Source organism: Manis pentadactyla, chromosome 2, assembly GCF_030020395.1.
Source record: "Manis pentadactyla isolate mManPen7 chromosome 2, mManPen7.hap1, whole genome shotgun sequence".
Lineage (NCBI taxonomy): Eukaryota > Metazoa > Chordata > Mammalia > Pholidota > Manidae > Manis > Manis pentadactyla.
The window spans coordinates 49358106-49375790 of record NC_080020.1 but is presented as its reverse complement, the minus strand read 5'-3'; the positions used below and the strand labels follow the sequence as shown (position 1 = coordinate 49375790).

General features: G+C 39.0%; 1 protein-coding gene across 7 annotated transcripts in view; it reads right to left on the bottom strand.

Annotated features, from left to right (window-relative positions):
• The window catches only part of ZNF346 (zinc finger protein 346), a 41641-nt gene that overhangs the window by 9085 nt on the left and 14871 nt on the right, over nt 1-17685 (bottom strand). For 5 of the 7 annotated variants that reach the window (XM_057492209.1, XM_036886921.2, XM_057492210.1 and 2 more), the window contains exons 2-5: nt 6686-6789; nt 6039-6131; nt 4096-4240; nt 61-294 (exon numbers count right to left, since the gene is read on the bottom strand). In XM_057492209.1, the coding sequence (XP_057348192.1) occupies nt 61-294; nt 4096-4240; nt 6039-6131; nt 6686-6789 (576 nt within the window). The remainder of the gene's footprint in view (nt 1-60; nt 295-4095; nt 4241-6038; nt 6132-6685; nt 6790-17685) is intronic. The other 2 variants (XM_036886920.2, XM_036886922.2) reach the window with 2 other exon arrangements.

Sequence of the window (17685 nt, the reverse complement as noted above, 5' to 3'; positions counted from 1 at the left end):
TGGTGGCCTGGGGAGCCCTAGTAATCCAGCCCTGACTCAGCTGTGAGCAGGCCCCCTTACCTGATGAGTCAGTGACAGCAGGGTCTGCAAGCCGGCCATAGTGTGCCATGAGTTTGAGCTTGGTCTCCTGTTTTCTGTGTTTCTTGCCCACATAATGCTGTTGAGCCATGGCAGGATCATTGAAAGTTGCATGGCAGATGCTGCAGAACTTGTCTGGGTCTATCATCTCTCTGTTCTGGTGCAAGGCTAAGGTGGAGGCCACAAGGAAAGGGTTTGTAAGGCGTTTCGACAGAGCTGCGGTGAGAAAGTTCAAACAGAAACAATGAAAAAACCCAGAAGGTGACAGGTTTTCAAGTATGCTGACTGGAAAGAAAGACTGGGTCACTAATCACACTTGCAGATATGGCACTACCTGTGAAAGCATTCTCTAGTTGGGAAAACTGGGAAGAGTTGGGGGATCCCAAAGACCTGATACTTTTTGCTCAGCAGCTTTAACATTAGGTACATGAATCCTGATTTTCTCACCTTCTGAGGAGGCTCTGTACTTCTGCTATCAAGTTGCCAAATTATTACAAACTAGAAATATACACGCTTGCAGTCTTTTTATCCCTCAGAATTCCCTGCAACTTTTCAACAAGTGGGACAAAAAGTTTGGGTGTTTTATTTCCACCCTCAAAGTATCCAGTTGCAGAGCTGGGAGCCAATGCACAGATGTAGAAATTGAGGGTCTGAGGACCTGGAGGGTCATTTAGAAAAGGCTACACTGCCTTCTAGGCTGAGTAAAGGAGAGAAGAGGACAACACTGACATTTTGTTATATGCGGGCCTCAGAGCTACCCCAATAGGTAGGTATTTTGTTACATTATAGAGAGAAACCGAGGCTCAGATGGGTGAAGTGACTTGTGCAAGATCACCCAGCTAGGGTCTGTGTGACCCTAAGCACCATGCCCTCTTTGCTATGCCAGGCTGCCAAAGTGTGACAAGGTGATTTGAAGGCTACAGCTCATGCTTTCACTTTCAGAAAATATCCCTGGCTCTGGGCAATGTACTGAGTTAATCAGAGTCTAGTATGGGCATATGTGTAAGCCTATGTGTAAAGAAATGTACTGATGCTGACTGCAGGCCACACAGCTGCCTTGTAAAGTGGATGACATAACTCACAAGTCCCTGTGGCTGCAATGGTGTTAACCTCATAACCACTGCATTAAAAAAGTGGCCCAGAACCCCCACAGATGGTGGAGGAGGGCAAGGCTCAGCAGCACTCAGACAGATGGCTCAGATGCTTTTTCATCCCTGCAGGACTTCAATGGGGGAAGTTTTGACAATTTTTAGCAAGCCAGAAGGAACTTACTGGCTTTCCTACAGTGGTTTTCCAGCATAGGAATCTTAATTTCCCTGGCCATTGTTTTATCAAGTTACCTGAAAAATAATGTACATATTGTAGAATGTTTAATAATATGAGAAAATATTCAGTATGTAGTTAAAAAAAAAAGCAGGTTATACAGCAGTCTGTTCCTCACGTCCTCAATTCTGCAAAACAAAAACATACTGGTGATGCATGGAAAAGAGACCAAAAACAGAATAAACGTGTGCTTTTCAGTATTTTCAACTCTTCTACAATGAAAGTAGATTTCTGACATCAGAAAGGAGATAATAATGGCCTTTAACATAAACGTTATCTTTAAAAGATACTGAAAAGAAGTATGAGAGGTGAATGGTTATGTAAAGTTGGAGGAACTGCTTAATGGACAGTTTCAATAACAATAACATCTATGGGAGCCTTCTCTCAGGAAACAGGTTGAAATAATATGGAAGGAGTATTCTACAGGGCTGTTCATTCTAGTGTTATTTATAAATACCAAAAAGGGGAGGAAAACTAGAATCATTAGAGGAATGGTTAAATGTGATTCAATAGGATAGTACACAGTTATTAAAAATGTTTATGAAAAAAAGGTTTTTAATAACATGGAGAAATACAAATCTGATATTAAATGAAAAGTACATAAAAGAAAAGTACACATACAAAACGATCACATCATTGTTAAAAATATATACACAATCTATATGTGTGTATTGGTATTTTGAAATGTCACCAATATAGTAACAGAGTTCCTCCCTTTGTGGGAGGACTTAGGTGATATTTTACTTTATTCTTTGTACCTTTTGCATTGTTTGAACTAAATTTATTCTTAATTTTATGCATTGCTTTTATAAAAACAATTAAGGTTAAAGTATTCTATGTTAATATGCACATACACATGAGTTTAATCTAGATATACAAAAAACAAATATACACACAGATATACATGCATGCACTGAACAACAGATTATAGGAGAAACAGTACTCCAAAATGTTAATAGTGGTTATCTCTGAATGGTAAAATTATGGGTACTTTATCTTTCCATTTATCTATATTTTCTATATTTTCTACAACATGCTTGGATTACTTTTACATTAGAAAAATGTTTAATTTCAGAAAGTTCTAAACTCATAATAACATGGAAATGTGCTTAAACTTCAAAATTAAACGTTAAAGTGTGATACAAATGGTACATGAGCTATGATTAAAACTATATAAAAACACATCTGCACATGGCAAGGATTTAAAGTGAATATGGAAAAAAACTTTTAAATATGGAACCGTTAGGACCTGGCATATTCCAGGGAGTTTTCTCACTTATGGAAAGGTTAAGTCCATAAAAAGATAAATGACCTTATAAAGCTCTGTTCTTAAGTTAGTTTCCCTTGGTCTAACATTTTTCCTTTTGGTATCATGAATGGTACCAACAATGACTTGAAACAGAAGCAGTTAGTACTAGTATAACTTAATTATCAAGAAACTATAAGCAAGGCCAATGACATGCTTCAGGTGGTAGATGCCTGACCAACTACTGAATTTTATAAGGGGATTCCACTCAATGGCTATAATAATAATACTAACAATAGCAGCAGAGATTGGTAATACTAACAATAGGTATTTACTGAGCATCTATTATGTCCTAGGTTTCTTATATACACTATTTCATCCTCACAATTTATAAAGTAGATAGTATTATCAACATTTTACAGGTGAGGAAGCTCAGGCATGAAGAAATCACATCATCTAGATGGTAAAGGCAGCACCAGGATTTAAACCTGGGCATCTGTGACTTCAAAGTCCATATTCTGTTGTTTTATAGCATTAATAACAAGATTTGGGTGTGTTAAAAGGGTATAATTATGAGTAATTATAATTATGATTTTTTACCCTATCTGCAAAGCCTTCTAAAACACAGTTTTTGTGTTCATAATACAGTAACATAAACAGGGATAAGTATTATATATAGTGTAGTCTACTTCTTGGTCCAAAATAAAGAGAGAAGGAAAAATTATCAAGAGAAAATGAAATAGAGATCAAAGAACTTCCATTCTTTCATTCTTGACAAGCCACAGTCAGCAGAGGTCAAAAATCTCAGACAGTCAGGAGTTAATGAGATGAAACTGAGGGCTGAGCAGCAGTGGTGACAAGATACAGGGGGCTATTTTAGAAGTCACTGCACTGGGAATGAGTTCATGGCATCTGCAAACACAGCTTGCTGGGTAGTAGTGGCAGCACTGCTGTATTCAGCTTTGAAAGGCAAGTCCCTTCTTGTGGAAAACAGGCAGCTTTGGGGATTAAAGGAAGCAGGGTATAACCTAAGCACATGAAAAAGGTGAGGATTTAGCTTTTAATTTGGAACACATCATAGTAAGTGCAGGTGGATGCTGGGAGGGAAAAATCTAAGTGGAAGAGGTTGTAGATAGAATGCTCTCAGTGTGCATGGCCTGGAGGACTTTGGCACTCTTAAGTCATAATTATTCATCAGAACAAAAGCTAGGGTTAAGAAGCTTCTATAGAGAGAAACTGATGTAACTAAAGAAAGGAAGGTTAGGTGAGTACTACTCTAAGGCTGCATTTCAATGAAGCTGGGTCTACTTTGGTATTTTTAAGGGCTCTCAAAATCAGTTCAACCTCTCCAAGTCTGCGGCCCCAGTGAGCATTTCTGGGAGCACCTGGCTTTGGTGCCCTGAGGACGGGAGGGTTCCCAATATAGCACTACTCAGGAAAACCAGTACCTTCCACCTTAGTGGATTGCTGCTTCAGCTTTAAGTTCTTTGCGTGGGTCTTCCCCAGGTAGTGCGACTGGGCCACGACAGGGGAGGAAAAGGTCATGTTACAGATGGGGCAGCACTGGTTCTTGTCTTTGCTTCTGCTGCTCTTCTGGTTGGGAGAAAGAACACAGGTCTGATCATACCACTGCCCAGCCAGAAAATCTTCAATGGTTCCCCACTGCCCATAGAATGGGTTTTCAAGGTCCCCTTTACACACTAACCCCAACCTACCTTTCTGGATTCTTCTCCTGTCCCAGGCTCTACTCAAAATTCCTCACTTTATTCTCTATTGCTTCCTTGCTTTACTTGGGCCCTTCCTGCTGCCTACAATGATCTTCCTTCCTTTCCTGCCTAAGATGTCTGCTTAGCTTTCAAGGACCAGTTTACATACCACCTCTTCTGGGAAATGTTTACTCAAGAAAATAATTCAGTGAGTAATTATCAAGGCACTTTGTGTGAGTATTCAGGAAAACTTAATCTTGTTCCTCCTCTGTACTCCTCCAATGCATTAAATAGATGTCTATCATACCACTTGTCACCCTAAACTGACAGTGTTATAGCGAAGGAGGCTTTCCTGTGAACTAAAGTGCAACATTTGGTCATGGACTGTTGGACTCATCTTTGTTTCCTATTCTCTGCACTCTGCTGGAAGCTAGCACACAGCAGATGCTCAGGGTTTGTTGAATAAGCAGATCACTGGGTCTTATTTGTTGATTGCAATTAGCTAGAAAACAATGTATTTCAAGCCTATATTAAGGGCTCCCAGCCTTTCTATGAGGCCTGATCTATGAAATCTGAATAAAGTATTCATTCTAAGACAGCATTTTTCAACTTTGGCTCTATCAACATTTTTGGGCAGGAAAATCTTTGTTGTTGGTGGTGGTCGGGGGTGGGGAAGAGGGGCCTGTGATTTCATTTGAACTACTAGGCCAACCTGAGAGCTAAAGGAACAAAGATACAAAGAGGTGAAGTGACTTGCCCAGAGTCACAGCTGATCCTGTCTTTCTGGATTCTAAATCATAAGAAGAAGGGTGATCATAAGAAGTCTGGTGAATTTGGAGAAGGAATGAGTAAGCCCCTTCCAAACGTCTGACTAATACAATAGGAGACAGTTTGTAAATTCTTATTCATTGAGCATCTAGTAGGAATTGGAATTTTACTTCAAAATACCCTTAAGAGGTAGGAATTATCATCTCCATTTTATGGGTGAAATACAGAGAGGTTAAGTGATTTGCCCAAAGTCACCTAACCAGTAAGCTTCAGAGTTAGTATTGGACCCTGATCTGCTAACTTCTCATCCCATGACTTTTGATCAACCTCCCATGGAACAAAAATAATGGTACCCCTGATGGACTGAGATTGTTTCAGCACAATTTTCATGTATTTCTAAGCCAAAAAGCACATGCATTTACATCTTTATCAGAGCAGGCATTTGGAAAGGTGTTTGTTCCACTTGTTTATTCAAAACATTCAAGTGCTGAACTCAGCCCTTTTCACCAGATTTCAAGAAATCAAGCAATCTGGCCTCCTTCCACTTTCTCTCCTTGAGTAGCAAATGAAGGACTTCTTGTTTGGCTCCAACAAACCACCGATGGGTGGTAATGCATAACAATGGTTCTATTTCCTGAGCCCCTACTAGATGCCAGGTTCTGTGTTGGGTGCTTTTTTATAAACCTTCTCTTTTTAGCTCGGAAAAATCCTAAAAGGTAGTTGGTATTTGCATGTTCATTTACTTATGGAAGAAGAAATCAAGGCTCAGAGAAGTAGTAAGACTTGCTGAGGTAGAAAACAGGGCCTGGATTTGAAGGCAAGTCAGTCTGACTCAAAGCCCACACCCTTTCCACCACACCAACCTGCCTGCTGGCTTCATCAGGAAGCGAGCGGTCTCAGTGTGGCAGCTGGATTACCTGATCTGAGTCTAGCTTCTTCGTTTCCCCCTTTAATGTCTCCATTCCATGGATTGCTAGGTATCTCTTCACTTTGTTGGCATGTTTTTTGCTCTGCAAGAACCCAGGAAAAAGATCAAAGATAGCCAAATGCCATTTCATATCTAAGGCACTAAAAAACACTAGATTTTCATCTGATTCATCCTCACAGAAACTTCTGAGGAGGAAGGGTGCGAGAAGAAACCTATTTTACTGAATTCCTACTTTGTTCAAGGCACTTTGCATGCTGTCAAATCTAGACTTTACAACAATTTATGGGAAAATTATTATCATCTTTATCTTCTAGATGAGGAAACTGAGGCTGAAGATGGTGAAGTTTCTTGCCCAAGATGAGTAGCAGAGTTGTTTTTTTTGAACTCAGGTCTTTTTAAAGCTAAAGTGCATACTTTCTCCTATCCTAAAATGCAAGGGAAGATATCATGATCCTGATTTGGATGGGAAAGATGAAACTCAGAAAAACTAAGTCAATCTTCAAGTCACAGTCAACACACATGGAGGAACGTTTAGGTGCTAGGAAGAAATTACACTTTACTGTGCAAGCCAGGGAGAAGTGGTGGCTTGGCACTAAGTCTGGAAAGTAAAGCAGTTCTAAAGGTACAATGGCATACCTGGTAGTGTGCCAGCTTCTGGGATTCAGAAATGAGCAAGGCGCAGCAAACCTTACACTGGGTATTGGTAAAGAGACACTGGTTCTTCTGGATCATGTGTTCCACTATAGAAAGGAAAATAAAAAATATCTGAGTTAAAAACCTGCCTTAGCAGCACTGTCTCTGAACCCTTATAGTGGGCATAGACTAGTGGCCATACTATTATATCTTGGCAAACCTCTGTCACTCCTCCCCCTATGACTTCCATGACTCACACTATATCCTCACCCTACCTATACTATTACTTACTTTATAATTTTATGTAAGCCAACTTTATTATGGTAAGTAAAATCTTTTTTTCTGAGATATAATTGACATTTAACATTATATTACTTTCAGGTGTACAACACGATGATTTGATATTTGTGTAAATTGTGAAATGATCACCACAAGAAGTCTAGTTAACATCCTTCGCCACAGTTGCAAATATTTTTTATTGTGGTGAGAACTTTTCAGATTTACTCTCTTAGCAACTTCCAAATATACAATATAACATTATTAACTACAGCCATCACGCTGTACAAGTACATTCTATTAAAAAGGAATCTTTAGACCATAAACTTAAGCAGATACCAAAAAAAATAAATATAATAAAAATGAAACAATTCTCGCTGGACACTTGTGCCAGAAGCTTAGAGCTCTCCCTTAAAAGAACAATAAGAGAGCAGCAACTGCGGAGACCAGTGTTAACACATGGTAGCATCCAAATGAGACTTCTTCCCATATAGAATCAGAAGGATTGAAAGACTTTAAAAAGGAATCTGTTTTTTACTTTTTGTTTGTAATAATAAATTCTGTATCTTTTTATTATTTGTGCAACATTTTCTGCGGAATTAAAAATAACTTCCAAATTTACTCCACTAAAAGATCAATGGCACTTTCTAATTATTTAAATTTATACTGGTATAACTATATACACAGAATTGGCTAGAAAATTCTATTTGGGTTTAGTTATTAAAAGACTAGAACAGTCTTTTTGTATGGAAAGAATGTGAACTTCTGTTTATTAAGGGAACCCTGAAAATTGGTTTTCTTTTGAATGAGAAGATTTGAAAATTTGGAGGATAAGTATCAATTAGACAATTTGAAGACGCTGCTAGATGATCTTTTATTTTCATGAAGAAAGGTAAATGAATCATATCCTTATACAATAAACATAAATTATCTATTACCAGTTAAACGTGTGGTACCATTCATGGTTAGAAACTTGGATTTAAGTCCTGCTGCTGTTACTAGCTGTGTGATTTTACAGAAATTACTTAACCTCCATCCTGCAGTTTTCCTTTGTATAAAATGTGGGCACACCAGTCCCCCACTTATCTATGGTTTTGTTTTCTGCAGTTTCAGTTACCTGCAGTCAACTGTGTCTGAAAGCAGATGATCTTCCTTCTGACAATATGTCAGAAGGTAAATAGTAACCTGATGTTACATCACAGTGCCTGTATCATTCACCTCACTTTATCTCATCACCAAGGTGATTTATCACCTCATATCATCACAAGAAGGGTGAGTACAGTAAATATATTTTAAGAAAGATCATATTCACATACCCTTTGTTACAGTACATTGTTATAATTGTTCCATATTATTATTGTTGTTAATCTCTTACTATGCCTGATTTATAAATTAAATTTTATCATAGTTATGTATGTATAGGAAAAAAGAGTATATTTAGGGTTTGGTACTATCCATCATTTTGGGCATTCACTGGGGGTCTTGGAACGTATTCCCCACAGATAAGGAAGGACTACTGTACTGGTAACATATACTCACAGAATGGATTCTCCTTGTGGTCTTCCACATAAAGTAACTTAGCACAGTGCCTGGCCTAGTACATGCTTAATCACAATGTCATACATCAAATTTTTTTCTGGGCCCTGTGGTTCTGAGCAAATTAATTATTTTCTGTATTTTACCTATGGCGCTATTTCTTATTATAGAACTTGGTAACTGTTAAATTTCCTCTCCCTGTCCTTGATCTGACTCTGAAACATCTAAAATCACATAACACAATCAAGTTCCACATTGTAGGAAACCATGGTATTGACCTGTTCTTAATTACTGGACCCAGAGAACAAAACCTTATCATTGGGGAAGGAGTAAAATCTTACCACAGCATGAGTTCTATAATGACACCAGTAATCTGAGGCAGGTCTAGAGTCCAGAAAACTGTGAGGGAATGGCAAGCCCATGTTTTTTATCTTGTACTCTGGACCAATAAGTGGTCAAGATTCCTTGGAGGAAGGTTCTTGGTGGGGAACTTTTAAGGTGCTTCTCTCTACTCCACAACATCCAAAGTTTATCTATGCCAGCCACTTGGGGCCGAGGCTATCTGGCTACATGTTTGCCCCTTAGGGTCTCTTTTATTTCCCTATTTTTCTCCTACAGTGCTTGGTAAATTTTTGTGAAAGCCCTTGTCTGCCTCAGCTGTGCTCAGAGAAACCAAGGGTAGGGGTCTATGAACACATTTGAGCCAGAGCTATTTAAAGGGAGAATGAGAGGCTCCTCAGAAGGAGAAACCCACAAGGGGAAGATGGTACCCAGGTGTCAGAGTCTGGCCATTTTCTCCACACCCAGAGGTGCTAGATTTTGTATTATTAAAGGAGATGGAGTTCCTTTTCAAGGATATTCAGAATCTGACTCCCAAAGACCAAGCAGGGCAGGGACCATGTTATTTATGCCTTTGCATCCCAACTATCTAGTACAATACCTGACCCACAGCTGGGGGTTGGTAAATACCTGCTGAATGAATGAAATACACCTCTCTTACCTCAGAGAGTACACTCACACAGTTCATAAACATAAACATATATTCAGAATGCCTTCTATGTGCCAGCACTGGGCTTAGTGCTAGGGCCATATCAACAAGTAAGACAGAATAAGAAGTAAATAAAAAAGTAGGATAGTGACAGGGAGTGAGAAATGCTATGAAAACAAAGTAAGTGGCAGGGAATGATGGGAGCATTACAGTCAGTGAAGACCATCTTAGGAGGCATCAACCATAAGAAGGTCTGTGGGAGAGTATTCCAGCCTTAAGACAGTGCCAAGTCTCTGAGGCAGGGATGAGTTTGACATGTTCAAGGAATGAAGGGAAGGCCAGTATGGCTAAGAGTACGGTGAATGAGGGCAATGTGGTAGGGCAAAGTTGGAGAGATAGCATGAGGCCCACCAGATCATGTTGAATGAATATAAGGCCTCATAAGCCATGATATGGCTATGGATTTTATTCTTAGTGCAATGAGAGGCAACAAGAACTGGCGTATGTTTTGAAAAGATTACCCTGATCATTGTGTCAGCAGACTCTATGGGGATAGAATGAAAGTAGGGAGAATAGGGAGGAGGCTGTTGAAGTCTTCTAGGCAACAGATGATGCCTAAGCATCATCTTTGGATTAGGCAGGTGGCAATGTAGGCAAAGAAAAGTGGATGAGGTTGGAATTATATTTTGGAAGTAGATCTGACATTCAGTTTCTTAGACTGGATGTGGGGGAGTGAAGGAAATATTCTAGGATAACTCCTAGGTTTTGAACTTGAGCAACTCAACAGATGAGATGAGAACTGGAGGAAGACAGCCTTGGAGAATTTAAGACTTTTCTTTTGGCTACATTAAATGTGAGTGGTCTATCAGACATATGTTTAAAGATGGCAAGTATAGCAGTCAAAGATTCAGGTCTGGAGCTCAAGGGAGAGGTCACAGCTGGAATTATAAATTGGGAATCATCAGTGTATATCAATCATACTTAAAGCTGTGGATGGAAAGAGAATGCCTAGTGTAGATGGAAAAGGAAAGAAGTCCCGTGAATAAGTCTTAGGACCCTCCAAATTCCGAAGTGAAGTTGAATATAAAACAAGGTGAACACAGGATGGAAGTTCTAACTCTGACAGAGTGAGGAGATTCTCTGCCCAAAAAGCAATGATAAAACTGGACAAAACTGACAACAACTCAGCACTCTGGAAATAGACCAAAGGCACTTAACATTCTGGATAGTATTTGTATTTGCGCACCTACTTTACTCTGGGTAAGAACAGTGGGAACCTGGGGCTGCTCTCATCCCTTCCCACATTCAGTGTACAGGTTCTGCTAGGAAGTGTAGCATGTAAGGACTGACAGCTTCCCTTTGGAAGGGGAAATGGTGGCCCACTTAATTTGGAGTGGTGGGCAAAGCCCATACTTAGTGATATTATTAGTGGAAGTGATGAATCTTAGAGGCAGGTAAGCAGGAAGGGCCAAAGGGTTTTCTAGCCTGAGGATGTAGTCATGGTTGGGGAAAGACATACCTGGCTGAGACCATGTGGCAGTGGAGACCTGAGAGGGCCCAAGTTAGCGACATACTCCTAGCTACCTCTGAGGCTGTGCACATGTGCAGAAGAGATGCAAAAGTACCCTAAAGAAAGTAAAAGCTGGGGTAGACTTTAAACTGGCCTGAACTTTGAATGTACTTCCCTACCTACACACAGATCTGCAAGCAGAGGACTGAGGCCTTACTGGCTCCAGGTATTTGAGAACAAGCTCTGTTGAATCACTGGCTAACCACTAAGCAACCTAGATAGATAAATGGAAATAGAAGTTATAAAAAAGAACAACATTGGGAATATATTTGCTCTTAAAGTCTTCAGCACCCAGGTAAGTAGTTTTCATCCAAACTATGAGGGAGCTCAAACTATTCCATGCATGAAACCACATGGAGAGACCCTCAAACCAATTGAAAAGAGAGATGCCTGGCTAGCTCACAGAAGCTCCATCCCACTGCCCCTTTAGTTCTAGTCACCATCTGACTACAATTATATAGAACTGGGCAGCCAAGCCTTTCCTGAATTCCTGCTACAAAAACTGAGAGAGGTTCATGAAGTTGGAGGAAGATACGGTCCACAGAGGGTAAAAGAACATACATGAATTATCAGAATTTTGAGAATGTGGCCTAAATGTAAATCTCTATTGCCCTGACATTCACATATAACTCTAACCCAACTACTAACTATCTCTCTAGAGTGGGACACCTAATAAGAAATTAGTTACTTAGAAAATAATTGGAAAGGTTGGTGTCATTAAGCCTGTATCTCAACTTATGAAGCTGGAAAATGGATGCTAAAACACTAATGTAGGAAGGTCTCATAGTTCCATGGCCTTTCTTGACAGTAACAATTAGTCAAAAACCATAGGAATATGGTCTTCACTGCATTTCTACCTTCCAAATCTAATGAGAAGACATCTGATTGGCAGATTTAATTTGTATCCAAATTGTAGCCAACCAGAAGATATATGGAGAAAAGGCTGAGAGATCAAGATTATGAAGCACAGGGCTGATATTCACAGGTCAATGAAGTAAAGACAGAGAGAGCTAGTGTGGAAAAACAAGATAATTCATAAATTAAAGTAATTTACAGGTAGTATCTGGGAGACAAAATGTTCATAACACTTCAATCCACGTTAAAACCATCTTTGGGTGAATAACGTGACTCAAGTTTTCTTAGGATGACTTAGAGCCAGGATGGCTGGTCACAGAATGACTAAACCACCTCCTATGTTCAACTAATGGTGAATACTGGTATCTATAATAATTTGATATTCCTTGGGCCTAGATATGTTATTAGAATATTCAACTCAGTTCTATAAAAATTCATCAGTTGACTAGAGTTGGTCTTAGAAAGATATGAAACTTATTTATTACCCTGCTTATTATGACTTATTAGGAGGCAGTGAGTTTCTAGTTATAGCTATAGTTAAAAAGATCCTAGGAAAGGGAGGTTGGCTATAATCTGCCAGTGGATCAACTGGTTAGACAGTGTAGCCTAACAGGCAGGGTGGCCTATGAGAATGAACTGGACAGTTAGCATCTTTAAGATCATTAGCCTCAGTATCTCTATTTCATGAACTCATTATTGTTTATGGTCTACAGAAGCTCAACTTTTTATCATATGAAAGAGGCATGAAGAAAGCAAATAATAATAAGGTGCCCAAAAGTTTAATACTTAAAATATGTATAAAACAGAATTACACTGAAAGTACAATAAATGCAACAAGAAATTTACTAGAGGAAATCAATATCATATTCTAAATAGCACAAAGAATCAGTGTGAAGACAGATCATAGACATTCAATCTGAAGAACAGAGAAAAAGAAAATAGAAGAATAATGAACACAGCCTTAGAGACCTGTGGGATACATCAAGCATACCAACATATATATAAGGGGAATCTAAGGAGAGAAGAGGGAGAAAAGGACAGAAAAAATATTTAAAGAAATAATGTCTGAAAACTCCCTACATTTGATCAAAGAAAACATTAACCTTGCTTTCCAAAATTTCAAGACACCCAGGCTTAAACAAGATGGTGGCCTGAGAAGTGAGGCAGATACCTCCTCCCCAAACCACATATAACATGAAAATACAACAAATACAATTAATCCTGAAAGAGTGACCGGAAAGAAGACTGCAACAGACAGCCTACATCTGGGGAAAAGAGAAGATCTCGTGGAAAAGGGTAGAGCAGCAAAACCATGATCCAGTGGGACACAGCCCTCTGCCCACCACAGCTCACTGGAGGAATTGAAATGGAGTGGGGAGGGAATAGAAGCCCAGGACTGCTAAACACCCATCCCTGGAGATATGCTCTGGGAGCATGAACCCACATTAAATAGTGCTCTGGAGATTAGAGGGGTTAGAAAGCAAAGACAGGCAGAATACTCAGAGAGACTGAGATTCCAGCCACTTGTGCAGAACAGGTAGGTACCCACAACTGGCCACTCTGGAACAAAAGAAAGGTGGGCACTTTGAAAGACTTCCCAACAGTGAGAGGGCTGCTAAAGGGGCAAAGATTACACACCACTTGCTGCTCAGGAGAAAGGACAGGTAGACAAAATTGTCCCAGCACATTCAGCCCAGCAGGTTGGAAACTTAAAGGAGCTTCACATGCTCCATACCCCTGGCTAGTAATGCAGCATTGGGCACCCTCCTATGATACCCAGCCTGCTGCTCCATCCTCCTGGTAGGCACCAGGTCTGCACACCTGCTGTCCCTGCCATTATGCCAGGCCAGATGGAGGGCAGACCTGCATATGGCAGCTACAGGGGTGTAGCATAGAAGCTCCTTCCTGCATGCTTGGCCCACTGGGCCTGGCAGTGGAGGCAGGTACTGTAGCTGGGAAGTTGGAAAGAGCTCTTTCCTCCTGGCAGGAACTGGGCTGTATGCCTGCAACCCCCACCATTGCTCCAGGGGCTGGGCAGCTCCAGGGAGTACTGTTTCTGAGCACTGGAGGGTGTGGCCTACACAAATATTTCATATAAATCATTAGAAATATGGAACAGCAAAAGAATCTGGTACAAACCAAAATTCCTCAAATACCAGAAAGAGGACTAAGGGAAACTGAAATCACCAATCCTCTTGATAAAGATTTCAAAATAAAAATCATAAACATGCTCACAGAGCTACAGAAAAATATTCAAGACCTCAGAGAGGAATTCAAGAAAGAGACATAAATTTTGAAAAATACAGTATCTGAAATGAAATATGCAATGGAGGGATATAAAAGTGGATTTGATGAGGTAGAGGAGGTGGTTAGTGAAAGAGAAATTAGAGAATAAGAATAAAAAGAAGCTGAGGCACAAAGAGGAAAAAGGATCTCTGTGAATGAAAGAATAGTAAGAGAATTATGTGACCAATACAAATGGAAAAATACTCATGATTTAGGGTATCAGAAGGAGAAGAGAAAGAAAAAGGGATAGAAAGTCTCTTTGAGGAAATAATTGCTGAAAACTTCCCCAATCTGAGAAAGGAAATAGTCTCTCAGGCCATTGAAGGGTACAGATCTCCCATCACAAGGAGCCCAAGAGAGACAACACCAAGACATATGATAATTAAAATGGCAAAGATCAAGGTCAAGGAAAGAGTATTAAAGACAGCCAGAGAAAAAAGATCACATACAAGGGAAAACCCCTCAGGCTATCATCAGACTTCTCAACAGAAATGTTACAGGACAGAAAGGAGTGTGGCATGATATATTTAATGCAATGAATAGAACCAAGAAAACTCTACCTGGCAAAATTATCATTTAAATTTAAGGCAGGGATTAAACAATTTCCAGGTAAGCAAGAGTTGAGATAATTTACCTCCCACAAACCATCTCTACAGTGTATTTTGGAGGGATTGCTATAGATGGAAGTGTTCTTAAGAATAAATAGCTGTCACCTGAGAAAATAAACCATTGTAAAGGAAGTAGATCAATTAATTACTAAGCAGATTAGTAAAGGGGTACAAGAAGAGTAGAGAATATGACACCTAATATATAAAGAGTGGAAGAGGAAGAAAAAAATAGAACCTTTAGATTGTGTTTGAAATAGCACAATAAGTGAATTAAGTTAGACTGCTGGATAGTAAAGAAGCTGCTCTTGAACCTTTGGTATTCATGAATCTAAAGACAGCAATGGCAGTAAGTACATATCTATTGATAATCAACCTAAATATAAATGGAATTAATGCACCTATCAAAAGACAAAGGTCCAGAATGGAAAAAATAAAAAGACCCATTATATGCTGCCTACAAGAGATTCACTTCAAACCCAAGATGTACACAGACTAAAAGTGAAGGGATGGAAAAAGATATTTCATGCAAATAATAGGGAGAAAAAGCAGGAGTTGTAGTACTTGTATCAGACAAAATAGACTTCAAAACAAAGAAAGTCACAAGAGACAAAGAAGGACATTACATAATGATAAAGGGATCAGTCCAACAAGAGGATACAACAATTATACATATCTATGCACCCAACATAGGAGCACCCAAGTATGTGAAACAAATACTAACAGAATCAAAGGGGAAAACAGAATGCAATGCATTCATTCTAGACAACTTCAACACAACACTCACTCCAAAGGACAGATCAACCAGACAGAAAATAAGTAAACAGAAAGAAGCAATGAACAATGCATTAGAATAGATGAACCTAACAGCATCAACAGAACTCCACCCAAAAGCATCAGGATACACATTCTTCTCAAGTGCACGTAGAACATTTTCAAGAATAGATCATAACTTGGCCACAAAAAGTGCCTCAGTAAATTAAAAAAGATTGAAGTTTTGCTAACCAGCTTCCCAGACCACAAAGGTATGAAACTAGAAATAAGTTATGCAAAGAAAACACAAAAGCTCACAAGCACACGGATGCTTAACAACATGCTCCTAAATTATTAATGGACCAATTACCTAATTAAAACAGAGATAAAGCTATACATGGAGACAAATGAAAACAACAACTCAATACCCCAAAATTTGTGGGATGCAGCAAAGGCAGTTCTAAGAGGAAAGTATATAGCAATACAGGCTTACCTCAAGAAAGAAGAACAATCCCAAATGAACAGTCTAAACACACAATTAATGAAACCAGAAAAAGAACAACAAATGAGGCCCAAAGTCAGTAGAAGGAGGGACATAATAAAGATCAGAACAGAAATAAATAAGATTAAGAAGAATAAAGCAATAGAAAGAATCAATGAAACCAAGAGCTGGTTCTTTGAAAAAATAAACAAAACAGATAAACCCCTACGCAGACTTATCAAGAAAAAAAAGAGATTCTACACACATAAACAAAATCAGAAGTGAGAAAGAAAAAAACACTATGGACACCACAGAAATACAAAGAATTATTAGAGAATACTATGAAAAATTATATGCTAACAAATTGGATAACCTAGAAGAAATGGACAACTTTCTAGAGAACTACAACCTTCCAAGGTTGACCCAGGAAGAAACAGAAAATCTGAATAGACAATTACCAGCAATGAAATTGAATTGGTAATCAAAAAGCTAGTTAAGTACCAAAGCTCTGGACCAGATGGCTTCACTGCTGAGTTTTAGCAAAGATTTAGTTTAGAGCTAATACCCATCCTCCTTAAAGTTTTCCAAAATGTAGAAGAGAAGGGACTACTTCCAAACTCATTCTATGAGGCCAGCATCACTCTAATACCAAAACCAGGCAAAGACACCACAAAAAAAGAAAATTACAGACTAGTATCCCTGATGAACATACATGCAAAAATACTCAACAAAATATTAGGAAACCAAATTACATATCAAAAAGATCATTCATCACAATCAAGTGGGATTTATTCCAGGTATGAAAGGATGGTACAATATCCATCCAACAACATGAGGCACCAGATCAACAAAAACAAGGACAAAAATCACATGATCATCTCAATAGATGCTGAAAAAGCATTTGACAAAATTCAACATCCATACATAATAAAAACTCTCAACAAAATGGATATAGAGGTCAAGTACCTCAACATAATACAGGACATATACATGACAAACCCACAGCCAACATCATACTTAACAGCAAAAAGCTGAAAGCTTTTCCTCTAAGATTGGGAACGAGACAAGGATGCCCACTCTCCCAACTTTTATTCAACATAGTACTGGAGGTCCTAGCCAGGGCAATTAGACAACACAAAGAAATAAAAGGCATCCAGAATGGCAAGAAGGGAGTTAAACTGTCACTGTTTGTAGATGACATGATATTGTACATAAAAAACTCTAAAGGAAAATAGAAATACCATTTGACCCAGGAATTCCACTTTTAGGAATTTACCCTAAGAATGCAGCACTCCAGTTTGAAAAAGACAGATGCACCCCTATGTTTATCGCAGCACTATTTACAATAGCCAAGAAATGGAAGCAACCTAAGTGTCCATCGGTAGATGAATGGATAAAGAAGATGTGGTACATATACACAATGGACTATTATTCAGCCATAAGAAGAAAACAAATACTACCATTTGCAACAACATGGATGGAGCTAGAGGGTATTATGCTCAGTGAAATAAGCCAGGCAGAGAAAGACAAGTACCAAATGATTTCACTCACATGTGGAGTATAAGAACAAAGAAAAACTGAAGGAACAAAACAGCAGCAGAATCACAGAACCCAAGAATGGACTAACAGTTACCAAAGGGAAAGGGACTGAGG